Below are 14,475 nucleotides of genomic sequence, written 5' to 3'. Positions count from 1 at the left end.
TTAACCCTCACATAACTCACGCATGATTTCAACTCGGATATATTTCAATTTCAAAATATGTGGCGATGAAAAGCTGCAACATGTATAATGAAATACAAAAATATTATTATTTGTTGCTTCTCTTTAGAAAAAACATCTTAAAATGTATATAATGCAATGCACCCATTACCTCAAAACGAGTTATCGCATTCACCACTCGCTTATTCTCCTTAAATGGATACGTTCCTCCCCTCCCGCCCATAATAGAGGATTCATGAAATCCTGTATTGCGTCAGGCTTGAGAGGATTGGTTCTCCCTAGGGGCGCCCGGACGACACCTGGCAGCCTTTTCTACCACACTGACACCCTCACTATTGGTGAAGAACCCAATACTTAATTCTCAGCAGAGCACCCCCCCCACCTTTTCTTTGAAATACTATTTAATATTCACCCTTTATTTAATTTGTTTTTTATTTCCTTGCCCCCCCCTTGTATGTCTGTGTGAATGAGATTGCGGGGTATTGGGGTTCGTGTTTATTTGTCAACTGTACTAGGAAAACACAGTATTTTACATGTAATGTCTTGTAATGTCCGTTTGATATCTGTGCGAAAACTAATAAAAAGATTTATAAAAAAAAAAAAATGTATAACGCAGTGGTGATACGTTATTTAAAAGTGAGATGTGTTTCTGTTCCATTTTAAACATTTTAACGACTAAAAAATAGTAGATTTTTGCAGAGATACATCCTACTGAATGTAATAAAGTCAGACTGAGGAACTATTTGGTGCACCGGGCAATCCTCAAATCAAATGCAGAGTTAAAGCGTCTTGAATATGTTGTTTTTAGTGATTCTAATGTTATGTTTAATGTCTGTTTCCGCGTATCGTGTCCTTGTCGATGTTCCTTACTGCGCTGTTCTCCTTGTTGGTGTCGTTGATCTCAGACAGGTCACCTTGGGCCTGGAGGCAAGAGTTCAGAACGCGGCGAATCGCCAACATCAGCTTTACTGGAAGAGGAGACGACCACACACACACACACACACACACACACACACACACCACACACACACACACACACACACACACACACACACACACCACACACACACACCCACACACACACACACAGCACACCCACACACACACACACACACACACACACACACACCCCACCACACCACACCACCACACACACAACACACACACACACACACACACACACACACACCACACACACACACACACACACACACACACACCACACACACACACACACACACACACACACACACACACACACACACACACACACACACACACTCAATAATAAGTGGATTAATTCAGACTTTCATTTTAAGGCCTATAAACGTTGATTTTTCTTGTTTCTTATTTGAATTCTGTTTCTTATCTTACATACACTAGGGCTGTACCCGAATATTCGTTCGTTGGAGTACTATTCGGATTTCAATTTCGTTATTTATTTTGTAATTTATTGAAATCTCCAGTATCAACGTAAGCGCGTGTGCCTCTTCGGGGTGCCAGCACTAAACCATACACGTTATCGTTTACTTTCTCCGTCTTTATATGTAGATATGACTTTTTCTCCGTTAATCTCCGTCACGTTGTTTCCATAGCAACAACAACTTCCTGTCAACAGCGCTAACTCTCCTTCAAAATAAAAGCATGCCCATAAATAGGAAGCCAAGCCAAATTACACTTAAGACATAATACAACTGCAACGAAAGTAACGAACACAATGCGATACCCTTTTCAATTTCAAAGAACACAAATTTAGTTACATCAACAAATAACTATAAAACAACAATGCTGGAGAATAACAAAATGAATGCCGTGAATTCAACGAAATACACGCGTCGAAGCGGTTCGCTGCTGATTACTACCGAATATCCGGAGCCCGAAAAATGGTATTCGGGACAGCCCTAATATACACACACACTTACTGATGTTGGTGGGCGCGGTGTGTTTGTGTGTGTGTGTGTAGAACTTCCTGGCGGCGGCGGGGTTCATCTGGATGAGCGTGATGCAGCGGCTGCACCACTCCTTATCCGACTCGTTCACGGGGAAGAAGGACTTGAAAAGTAGATCCACGATGCGCTTCGACGCGGATAACGAGTCGATGGCGAGGCGAGCGAGAAGATGATCCATGCTGCACACGGACCAGAACTAAGAGAGGAGACAGAGAAGATGATCCATGCTGCACACGGACCAGAGCTACGAGAGGAGACAGAGAAGATGATCCATGCTGCACACGGACCAGAGCTACGAGAGGAGACAGAGAAGATGATCCATGCTGCACACGGACCAGAGCTACGAGAGGAGACAGAGAAGATGATCCATGCTGCACACGGACCAGAGCTAAGAGAGGAGACAGAGAAGATGATCCATGCTGCACACGGACCAGAGCTACGAGAGGAGACAGAGAAGATGATCCATGCTGCACACGGACCAGAGCTACGAGAGGAGACAGAGAAGATGATCCATGCTGCACACGGACCAGAGCTAAGAGAGGAGACAGAGAAGATGATCCATGCTGCACACGGACCAGAGCTACGAGAGGAGACAGAGAAGATGATCCATGCTGCACACGGACCAGAGCTACGAGAGGAGACAGAGAAGATGATCCATGCTGCACACGGACCAGAGCTACGAGAGGAGACAGAGAAGATGATCCATGCTGCACACGGACCAGAGCTACGAGAGGAGACAGAGAAGATGATCCATGCTGCACACGGACCAGAGCTAAGAGAGGAGACAGAGAAGATGATCCATGCTGCACACGGACCAGAGCTACGAGAGGAGACAGAGAAGATGATCCATGCTGCACACGGACCAGAGCTACGAGAGGAGACAGAGAAGATGATCCATGCTGCACACGGACCAGAGCTAAGAGAGGAGACAGAGAAGATGATCCATGCTGCACACGGACCAGAGCTAAGAGAGGAGACAGAGAAGATGATCGATGCTGCACACGGACCAGAGCTAAGAGAGGAGACAGAGAAGATGATCCATGCTGCACACGGACCAGAGCTAAGAGAGGAGACAGAGAAGATGATCCATGCTGCACACGGACCAGAGCTACGAGAGGAGACAGAGAAGATGATCCATGCTGCACACGGACCAGAGCTACGAGAGGAGACAGAGAAGATGATCCATGCTGCACACGGACCAGAGCTACGAGAGGAGACAGAGAAGATGATCCATGCTGCACACGGACCAGAGCTAAGAGAGGAGACAGAGAAGATGATCCATGCTGCACACGGACCAGAGCTACGAGAGGAGACAGAGAAGATGATCCATGCTGCACACGGACCAGAGCTACGAGAGGAGACAGAGAAGATGATCCATGCTGCACACGGACGAGAGCTACGAGAGGAGACAGAGAAGATGATCCATGCTGCACACGGACCAGAGCTACGAGAGGAGACAGAGAAGATGATCCATGCTGCACACGGACCAGAGCACGAGAGGAGACAGAGAAGATGATCCATGCTGCACACGGACCAGAGCTACGAGAGGAGACAGAGAAGATGATCCATGCTGCACACGGACCAGAGCTAAGAGAGGAGACAGAGAAGATGATCCATGCTGCACACGGACCAGAGCTACGAGAGGAGACAGAGAAGATGATCCATGCTGCACACGGACCAGAGCTACGAGAGGAGACAGAGAAGATGATCCATGCTGCACACGGACCAGAGCTACGAGAGGAGACAGAGAAGATGATCCATGCTGCACACGGACCAGAGCTAAGAGAGGAGACGGTACCTTAGCAGCTCGCACAGCCTTCACTTTAATGAGCATGTCGAGGAAAGCGATGCGGACTTTCTCCGAGTTGTCGTGCAAACTGTATTTCAGAGTCGGGAGCAGCTTCTCCAGGATGGGATGGCTGAGGCTGTTGTCCAGCACGATGATGAGACACTGGGGGAAACAAGAGTCATTAAACAACTCCAAAGTATATCCGTCTAATATCTACTTTGATTATTTACCTTGAAGACGGAGCAGCGGACGTCAGGAGAGCTCGAATCGAACGCCAGCTCCATCACAAGCTTCTTCAGGAAGTCGGTGATGATGGCGGCAGGAAGCACCTCCCAGTATTTAGCCAGGATCTTACACACTCCTAAGATGGCGTTAGAGCGAACTGTGGGGTGAGGATCGTCCAGAAGCACCTGAGGATAGTTTGAATTAAAGAGGATTTATTGCGTTGTTTCGGGGTTTCCTTGTCGGTTTTGGTGCAGGTCTGCAAAAGGCTGACAATGATCCAAAGTGTCTGAGCAAGGCTTTGTCTTTATAGCCTCGACATACCAAGAAGCACCATAAAAAAACACTCACGGACCACCGAGCTCTGCCTGCTTACCACTCCAACAATATATACAGGGCCCTCACACCTTTTCCAAAGTCACATTCAAGCATCTTACAGCCGTTGTAAATTCCATACTCAAATCATTATTTCCCTACCTCACATTAAATCAGATGTTCTTTATGCTATAAAGTATAAACAACCAATTTCATAATATCATTCTACACGAGGATGAAAAGTTAAAGAAAAGAAAACTAGGCATCCCTAGTACGTAGACTCCCATATCACCTGTCTGAGCCGATATAAAACAATCAGAACTTTTCAATACATTATTGATTACTATTGTTGAGGTACTTTTAGGTTGGCAGTGAACACAAGTCAGAGGTACATGGTGTACTTCTACTCCACTACATGTATTTAATCCCTTTAGTTACTTCACAGATGAATGATGTGAAATCTAACCTAATTCTAAAGTGTTGAATCAGACTTTAGTTCCACCTGGAGTGAATCCACCAGCTACCCTGCAGTCTACAAAGTACTTCAGACTAGCTGCACCTCCACCAGCTACCCTGCAGTCTACAAAGTACTTCAGACTAGCTGCACCTTCACCAGCTACCCTGCAGTCTACAAAGTACTTCAGACTAGCTGCACCTTCACCAGCTACCCTGCAGTCTACAAAGTACTTCAGACTAGCTGCACCTTCACCAGCTACCCTGCAGTCTACAAAGTACTTCAGACTAGCTGCACCTTCACCAGCTACCCTGCAGTCTACAAAGTACTTCAGACTAGCTGCACCTTCACCAGCTACCCTGCAGTCTACAAAGTACTTCAGACTAGCTGCACCTTCACCAGCTACCCTGCAGTCTACAAAGTACTTCAGACTAGCTGCACCTCCACCAGCTACCCTGCAGTCTACAAAGTACTTCAGACTAGCTGCACCTTCACCAGCTACCCTGCAGTCTACAAAGTACTTCAGACTAGCTGCACCTTCACCAGCTACCCTGCAGTCTACAAAGTACTTCAGACTAGCTGCACCTTCACCAGCTACCCTGCAGTCTACAAAGTACTTCAGACTAGCTGCACCTTCACCAGCTACCCTGCAGTCTACAAAGTACTTCAGACTAGCTGCACCTTCACCAGCTACCCTGCAGTCTACAAAGTACTTCAGACTAGCTGCACCTTCACCAGCTACCCTGCAGTCTACAAAGTACTTCAGACTAGCTGCACCTTCACCAGCTACCCTGCAGTCTACAAAGTACTTCAGACTAGCTGCACCTTCACCAGCTACCCTGCAGTCTACAAAGTACTTCAGACTAGCTGCACCTTCACCAGCTACCCTGCAGTCTACAAAGTACTTCAGACTAGCTGCACCTTCACCAGCTACCCTGCAGTCTACAAAGTACTTCAGACTAGCTGCACCTTCACCAGCTCTGAGAACACTTTCATGATCAATCATTATAAAACATATCATATATATTATTCTGAAATGGACCAATCTGCACAACGACTACTTTCACTGTCTTTCACTATATTTAGATGAGAATACTTTTCTACTTAGTTCAAGTACAAGATCTGAGTACTTGTACTTTCACTTGAGGAACATTTTGAATGCAGGACTTTTACTGACAGCCTGATAACGACAGCTTAACGGGACCCATATCGCCTCGTTCACACATTCAATCAACAAAGCAAATACAGATTCTTCAAGAAAAGGACGATATAAGGGATTATTATGACACGTGATAATCGGCAACAACATGCCAATACCTGTTTTTTTAGGTTATTGATCAAAAACAAAATTATATATTATATATATATAACAATAAATAAAGTTGCCCAGAAGTATAAAAACCAGCATAAATTACATATGTATATCTCTAACCTTATTTATATAGCACCCTTCAAAAACAATTCAAATAAATATATTAAGGACTAAATAATGATTCAATACAAAATATGTGAAATTCTAGCTAATAAAATGTAATTAAATCCCATATTTTGGTACTTTTAATAAATGTCGATGTTTATATGAACTTAAGAACATGCCTAAAAAACACAGAAAATCTAGTTCTCCTGTTTATCTTTAATAAAGCGGTTTTTACGGCTCTCACCATGACCGTGTCCAGCTGCTTCTGAATGGCCTCGTCCGTGCTCTTGTTGCCGGTTTCCACGTCAAGCACCGGGAAAGCTTCGGTGAAAAGCAGCGTGGCGTTCGCTCGCACCTCGAAGTTTGGCGCCTGAAGAAATCAAACCGAAATTAGTCTTGAAAACAAAAAGTACAGACAGGTAAAGAAACGTCGACGCGTACACTTAGAGCTTTCCACAGAATGGGCTTGTAGAGATTGGAGAGCATCTTGTCCACTTTCTCACAGCCTTTCCTCGAGTGGAAGTAGCTCACGATCTGCAGAGAACACACATATTATTCTGTGAGAATGCTGTGGGAAGCATTTAATGTAAACTGTAAACATGTTTTTATATATTTTTGTATTCTGGATTGTGGGAAACGGTATTTCGACACAAACAGAAAGATTGACTTTAAAGCAGCCACCTTTCGGACTTTGGCGTACACAGGAGAGGATCTGTGGAGGAAGATGGCGTTCTGCATTAGATCCTGAACGCAGGAGCTCTCGATCTTCTCCAGGAAATCACCGCCGGCTTTCTTCCAGGCTCTGAAGTAGATCTCAGCGATGTGAGCCGTTACCATCCTGCACAGAACGACTCGGGGTTCAAAACATGAAGGCGTCTTCTTTCAAGCAGAGAGAAGTAAGGTGACCAGAGATGGCACAAGTACACACATCCTTTACTCAGGTAGAAGTACACACAGAAGAGAAGAAGTAGAAAGTACAGGTATTTGAGTTCAACATGTGAGAAGTAGAAAGTACAGGTATTTGAGTTCAACATGTGAGAAGTAGAAAGTACAGGTATTTGAGTTCAACATGTGAGAAGTAGAAAGTACAGGTATTTGTGTTCAACATGAGAGAAGTAGAAAGTACAGGTATTTGGGTTCAACATGTGAGAAGTAGAAAGTACAGGTATTTGAGTTCAACATGTAAGAAGTAGAAAGTACAGGTATTTGTGTTCAACATGTAAGAAGTAGAAAGTACAGGTATTTGAGTTCAACATGTAAGAAGTAGAAAGTACAGGTATTTGAGTTCAACATGTAAGAAGTAGAAAGTACAGGTATTTGAGTTCAACATGTAAGAAGTAGAAAGTACAGGTATTTGAGTTCAACATGTGAGAAGTAGAAAGTACAGGTATTTGGGTTCAACATGTGAGAAGTAGAAAGTACAGGTATTTGAGTTCAACATGAGAGAAGTAGAAAGTACAGGTATTTGAGTTCAACATGTAAGAAGTAGAAAGTACAGGTATTTGAGTTCAACATGTAAGAAGTAGAAAGTACAGGTATTTGAGTTCAACATGTAAGAAGTAGAAAGTAAAGGTATTTGAGTTCAACATGTAAGAAGTAGAAAGTACAGGTATTTGGGTTCAACATGTGAGAAGTAGAAAGTACAGGTATTTGAGTTCAACATGTGAGAAGTAGAAAGTACAGGTATTTGTGTTCAACATGTAAGAAGTAGAAAGTACAGGTATTTGAGTTCAACATGTAAGAAGTAGAAAGTACAGGTATTTGAGTTCAACATGTAAGAAGTAGAAAGTACAGGTATTTGAGTTCAACATGTAAGAAGTAGAAAGTACAGGTATTTGAGTTCAACATGTGAGAAGTAGAAAGTACAGGTACTTGTGTTCAACATGTGAGAAGTAGAAAGTACAGGTATTTGAGTTCAACATGTGAGAAGTAGAAAGTACAGGTATTTGGGTTCAACATGTGAGAAGTAGAAAGTACAGGTATTTGTGTTCAACATGTAAGAAGTAGAAAGTACAGGTATTTGAGTTCAACATGTGAGAAGTAGAAAGTACAGGTATTTGGGTTCAACATGAGAGAAGTAGAAAGTACAGGTATTTGAGTTCAACATGTAAGAAGTAGAAAGTACAGGTATTTGAGTTCAACATGTGAGAAGTAGAAAGTACAGGTATTTGAGTTCAACATGTAAGAAGTAGAAAGTACAGGTATTTGTGTTCAACATGAGAGAAGTAGAAAGTACAGGTATTTGAGTTCAACATGTAAGAAGTAGAAAGTACAGGTATTTGAGTTCAACATGTAAGAAGTAGAAAGTACAGGTATTTGTGTTCAACATGAGAGAAGTAGAAAGTACAGGTATTTGAGTTCAACATGAGAGAAGTAGAAAGTACAGGTATTTGGGTTCAACATGAGAGAAGTAGAAAGTACAGGTATTTGAGTTCAACATGTAAGAAGTAGAAAGTACAGGTATTTGTGTTCAACATGAGAGAAGTAGAAAGTACAGGTATTTGAGTTCAACATGAGAGAAGTAGAAAGTACAGGTATTTGAGTTCAACATGTAAGAAGTAGAAAGTACAGGTATTTGAGTTCAACATGTGAGAAGTAGAAAGTACAGGTATTTGAGTTCAACATGTGAGAAGTAGAAAGTACAGGTATTTGAGTTCAACATGTGAGAAGTAGAAAGTACAGGTATTTGAGTTCAACATGTAAGAAGTAGAAAGTACAGGTATTTGAGTTCAACATGTGAGAAGTAGAAAGTACAGGTATTTGGGTTCAACATGAGAGAAGTAGAAAGTACAGGTATTTGAGTTCAACATGTAAGAAGTAGAAAGTACAGGTATTTGAGTTCAACATGTGAGAAGTAGAAAGTACAGGTATTTGAGTTCAACATGTAAGAAGTAGAAAGTACAGGTATTTGTGTTCAACATGAGAGAAGTAGAAAGTACAGGTATTTGAGTTCAACATGTAAGAAGTAGAAAGTACAGGTATTTGAGTTCAACATGTAAGAAGTAGAAAGTACAGGTATTTGTGTTCAACATGAGAGAAGTAGAAAGTACAGGTATTTGAGTTCAACATGAGAGAAGTAGAAAGTACAGGTATTTGGGTTCAACATGAGAGAAGTAGAAAGTACAGGTATTTGAGTTCAACATGTAAGAAGTAGAAAGTACAGGTATTTGTGTTCAACATGAGAGAAGTAGAAAGTACAGGTATTTGAGTTCAACATGAGAGAAGTAGAAAGTACAGGTATTTGAGTTCAACATGTAAGAAGTAGAAAGTACAGGTATTTGAGTTCAACATGTGAGAAGTAGAAAGTACAGGTATTTGAGTTCAACATGTGAGAAGTAGAAAGTACAGGTATTTGAGTTCAACATGTGAGAAGTAGAAAGTACAGGTATTTGAGTTCAACATGAGAGAAGTAGAAAGTACAGGTATTTGAGTTCAACATGTAAGAAGTAGAAAGTACAGGTATTTGAGTTCAACATGTAAGAAGTAGAAAGTACAGGTATTTGAGTTCAACATGTGAGAAGTAGAAAGTACAGGTACTTGTGTTCAACATGTGAGAAGTAGAAAGTACAGGTATTTGAGTTCAACATGTGAGAAGTAGAAAGTACAGGTATTTGGGTTCAACATGTAAGAAGTAGAAAGTACAGGTATTTGAGTTCAACATGTGAGAAGTAGAAAGTAAAAAGTAGTGGAGTAAAGTACTGATACCAGAAACATGTTCTTAAGTACAGTAACAAAGTATTTGTACTCCAATACTTCCGTCCTCTGAGAGTGACTCACATGCTAAAGAACTCCAGCTGGTTCTTGATGGTGCCGTGAATGACCGAGATGAAGTTGATGTTCCAGCTGAAGAGAAACACCAGGAAGCGTTTTCCCTGAGAGGACACACACACACACACCATCAAACACTGAGGACACAAACACTGAGCACACACACACACACACACACACACACACACACACACACACACACACACACACACACACACACACACACACACACACACACACACACACACACACACACACACACACACACACACACACACACACACACACACACACACACACACACACACACACACACACACAACACACACACACACACACACACACACACACACACACACACACACACACACACACACACACACACACACACACACACACACACACACACACACACACACAGAAAGTGAACTCACATCGTCGTTCCTGAGGAAGGCCGGGCGCTGGAAGCACTTCAGCAGCAGATCCATCATCTGCTTGTTGTCTTCCGACGTGTAATCCAGACCCAGGAGAACCTCCCGGAGACTCCACACCCTCTGGATCTCTGTGCCCTGAACACACACGCATTTCAGATTCAAACTGGAACGGCCCCCCTTTCCCACAGCCCCAATCTAAACGAGTGTAGTGTCTTCCCAAAGCCTTTTAATCATGTCTGATGTAGTGGATAAGCTCTACGGCCGACTGTGTGCTCTGACGTGTTTCCACGCGTTAATGTTCAAAGAGGTGCCGTCACACTGACCGGTTTCTTCAGGTCGAAGCTCCTCGTCAGAGCGATGATCATAGCGCTGCGACCGAACGTTTCCTTCTCCTTCAGATCCTTCTTCCACCAGGCGTCACAAAGTCTGAGGATCTGGAGCTGCAGCGGAGCCTCGGAGACCGGCTGCAGCTCCAACATATCTGAGAGAAACACACGGTAATATGAACTGCTGGGGAAACCCTGAGCGTCCTCTTCCAACATGAGAGCAGCATGCTAACAAGGGTCCCAACTGCAGCTGTGAACATGACAGGATGTGAGATGACCCAGAAGAGCATCAGGACTGCTTGAGGCAGATGATAGCTATGTGATTAATGATGACTCAGCCTCTATGGAGAGAGACATCAAGCATGCTCATTTCTGACGTGGAGCTAATCTGAAGTAAACATTGAAGACTGTTTTCTGTTCCTCCATCTTGTGACTGTGTGACTCCCTCTCTTGATATCAGCATGTGAAGGACACTGCTCAGGTATGTGATGACTCCTGTGTATCACAGATACATGTATCCTGAGGTTGAAGCTCAAGCTGGGGACCAGGGAGAGTTAACATTTAAGTTTTCAGAAAAAGTGAGAATTTTGAGAAAAAGTGAGGATTTTAAAAAAAAAGTGAGAATTTTTAGAAAAAGTGAGAATTTTGATATTTTGAGGGAAAAGTCAGATTTGTGAGAAAAAGTCCGAACTTTGCAAAAAATGCAACATTTTGTAAAAAAGTGAGAATTTTGAAATAAGTCAGAATTTTTAGAAAAAGTGAGAAATGTGAGATTTAAAAAAAAAAAACAGAATTTTAAGATATTGAGAAAAAAAGAATGGAGAAAAAAGTCTGGATTTTCAGAAAAAAGCCAACAAATGCTCTATATGTGATGACTACTTCCATTGTTGAGAGGATAATAAGTACAAGGACCCTGAGGTTGAAGCTCAAGACTTCTAACATAAACCACAAAACAACAATCCACCTGAAGACAGGAGAGGATTAGAGAGGACCCTTACCATGCAGCCTGTGGATGATCTCCAGAAGAGAACTGTAGGTTTCTCCGTCCTGCAGGACCTTTAGGGACTCGGCAGCAACCAGAGTCACACCGTCCACGACAGACCTCACGTGACTCTGCAAGAACAGGGGAGAAAACTGGATGCTAACCAAGTTTCTAGGAACCAAAACGCTGCGAGAAGAGAAACGGTGCAAAAACTACAGTGAACTCACGGGGTCTGCAGCTGCCTCCACCTCCATGGCCTCCTCTCTCCTTTCCTCACTCCCTTCCTCTCTCCTTTCCTCCTGCAGGACGTCCTGGAGGAGAGAGGACAGTTTCCCCCACAGCGTCTGCCTCTGGTCTCTGTTCATCTCCTGCAGAACTTCCTCCACATCGAAGGGCTCCGTCTTGTTCCGCTGCTCAGAAAAATACTTTAATTATCTCGGAGGGAAAGTGGCTTTTATGACAGTTATTCAATTGTATTAAATATAATAGCGACACTCAGATGAACGAGTCACTAAACACTAGATCTGTGACTAGAATAGGACTTTTTATTCCTAGTAGTAGATAGCTTAAAACAATACATTTGATCCACTTTTGAAAAACTATGTGTTGAGTAAAATACACATTGAAATAGCTGCTAGATTGTATGTGCTTTATTTACTTATTTGGGTTCTTTTGATCACTAAACTAACTAATTAGCTAACTTCGGGCTCTATATATGTAATGTTAACGTATAATATACATTAGACAATGAAAAAACAACAATATTTGCAGAAACTCTTCACAAACTGTCTCTGTACTCTTCACAACTTGCATTTAGTTTCCAGTTTAGATGCAGTCATGCAGGTTATACGTTAGCCAAACAGTAAAAACCTTTTACTGAGTACTTCTGTCATTTGAGGCTGCAGTTAATTGTGCTATTTTCTAAATAGTTCGCATGATATGTGGATTTTACCATATCAGCATGTCATGTCTATTTATAGTAACTGTGAGTGTTAAAATAAATGCAGTGGATTAAAAAGTACGACATTCACATCTGAAATGTAGTGGAGTAGAAGTACTAAGTAGCATTAAATGTAATTAATCAAGTACAGTTCACTACTTGAGTAAATGAACTTACTATTATACAAGTATGACATTAACATCCGGGACCTTTCTGATGTAGTTTATATGGAGGTTATATGAAGTTACTCACATTAAGCTGAATAAAGCGGAGGAAATCGTCCACATTCTCCGTACAGCAGGACTCTAGAAAAGCCTCTCGCTTCGACATGTTTGTGGTTCTCCAAAAGACGTGAAACAACACCAATATTCCTGCAATAAACACACAGAAGAGCAGCTAAATGCTAACGAAACTAGCATCACAACACCAGCGACAGAATCAAAACAAACGGCTCAGTTAGAATTCGGCGTTAAAATACTTATTTTTACACGGCTTTATAAGACTCTAATCGTTGCTACTTATGTTAAAGTGTATTACGATTATTAAAAAGTACGACATTTGATCCAAAAGCGTCTACAATTACCTTTGTATTAATAATGCTGTGATCCGACAGCCGCAGAACGACAGTCTGCCATAAGAGCCCGCGCAAATTCGGATAAAACGCGTCATGACTTTTACGTAGACGTTGACGCTGTGACGCTGTGACGCTGACATAAATTGTAGTTCTACGTCTTCTTCTGTCGTTCTTGTTCTTTTGATGGTTTTTAGAGGCGGTTGGCATCCAAACGTTGCATGGCCGCCTCCTCCTGGATAAATAATCAACTACCTTTTCCAACAAAAACTATTATAACTAAAGAGGCTTCTCAATACTCAAATTTCCCCTCCTCGACTCCTCGGTCCTCTGGTAGTGACCCGGAAATGAATTTCAGCGCGCCAATTTGTGTTACGTTATTATGAGAGTGCTCTCATACTTTAAATTGCATATATTTATATAAATATATTTGTGTGTGTGTCCGCATCTGTAGCCTGGTATTGTCTCATTATACCGCACTCTCAATGAATTCAAAGTAAATATGTGGGGGAACAATGTTCAGCTGATCCAACAGAGATTATAAAATATGACAAAACACTCATGCAGCTGTTGCCACGTAATAATGAACGGACGTCGCTTTAATATGACCGCTCAGAGGAGAGGAGTTGTCATTTCTTTAAACGTCTGCTGCTTCCCCTCCTCTCTCCTCGGTTCCCCTCCTCGGTCCTCCGCTCGCATCTCCTGTGGGCGGGTCTAAGTATCGAGGAGGGGAGCCGAGGAGGGGAAATTTGAGTATTGAGAAGCCTCTTAAGGGTAAATACTAATGAAGGGAAATTCATTAAACATAATTAAGCTAAACTATTTTACAACTATTATCTCGAACTCGTATACTAGGCTGCAGTCGAATAGTCCAAAAAACAGCCCCTAGTGTATTCCTTGACCTCGGTGTGAAACGTCACGGGGTTAAGGAATAGTGGGTAGGAGAATTGTATTTATGATGCGCCAGAAACGGACTACCATAAGCGCATCATTAATAAGCGCTGTTATTGTGTTGCTTTATGAACGTGTGCAACAGCGAAGAATATGTTGTTCATTAAGGTTGAAATTAAAACAAATAAGAAAAGTGAAAGAAAATCACATTAATAATTGTTGCTCACACTCAGTGGCGATCCTAGTCGCTGGGGGCCCTAGGCAAACATTCACTGGGGGCCCCTCAAACCAGCTTTTCACAGGGTTGCCAACTTTGGGTACCTGGCTGGAGTGAGATTTTGATATCATGGGTTTAATTACACATATGCGCACTAAATGACTGCTATCGTGTCAGCAGCG

At 42.3% G+C, this 14,475-nt stretch overlaps 1 protein-coding gene across 1 annotated transcript; it reads right to left on the bottom strand.

The window, feature by feature from the left end:
* Positions 1 to 888: 888 nt before the first annotated feature.
* On the bottom strand, positions 889 to 13,260 carry ncapg2 (non-SMC condensin II complex, subunit G2; the record flags this gene model as incomplete). Its single annotated transcript, XM_034077493.1, has 14 exons — positions 13,198 to 13,260; positions 12,867 to 12,985; positions 11,902 to 12,084; positions 11,691 to 11,805; positions 10,690 to 10,847; positions 10,367 to 10,501; positions 9,942 to 10,036; positions 6,846 to 7,002; positions 6,606 to 6,698; positions 6,409 to 6,534; positions 3,987 to 4,166; positions 3,766 to 3,918; positions 1,941 to 2,163; positions 889 to 986 (listed from the first exon to the last, which is right to left on the bottom strand). Coding segments are annotated over exons 2-14 (1,794 nt in total), but the record flags the coding sequence as incomplete, so codon positions are not given.
* Positions 13,261 to 14,475: the final 1,215 nt, after the last annotated feature.

Source organism: Pseudochaenichthys georgianus, unplaced genomic scaffold (assembly GCF_902827115.2).
Source record: "Pseudochaenichthys georgianus unplaced genomic scaffold, fPseGeo1.2 scaffold_1657_arrow_ctg1, whole genome shotgun sequence".
In the NCBI taxonomy this organism is placed as follows: Eukaryota; Metazoa; Chordata; class Actinopteri; order Perciformes; family Channichthyidae; genus Pseudochaenichthys; species Pseudochaenichthys georgianus.
Note: the sequence above shows the minus strand (reverse complement) of the source record. Positions and strands in the feature narration are given on the sequence as shown.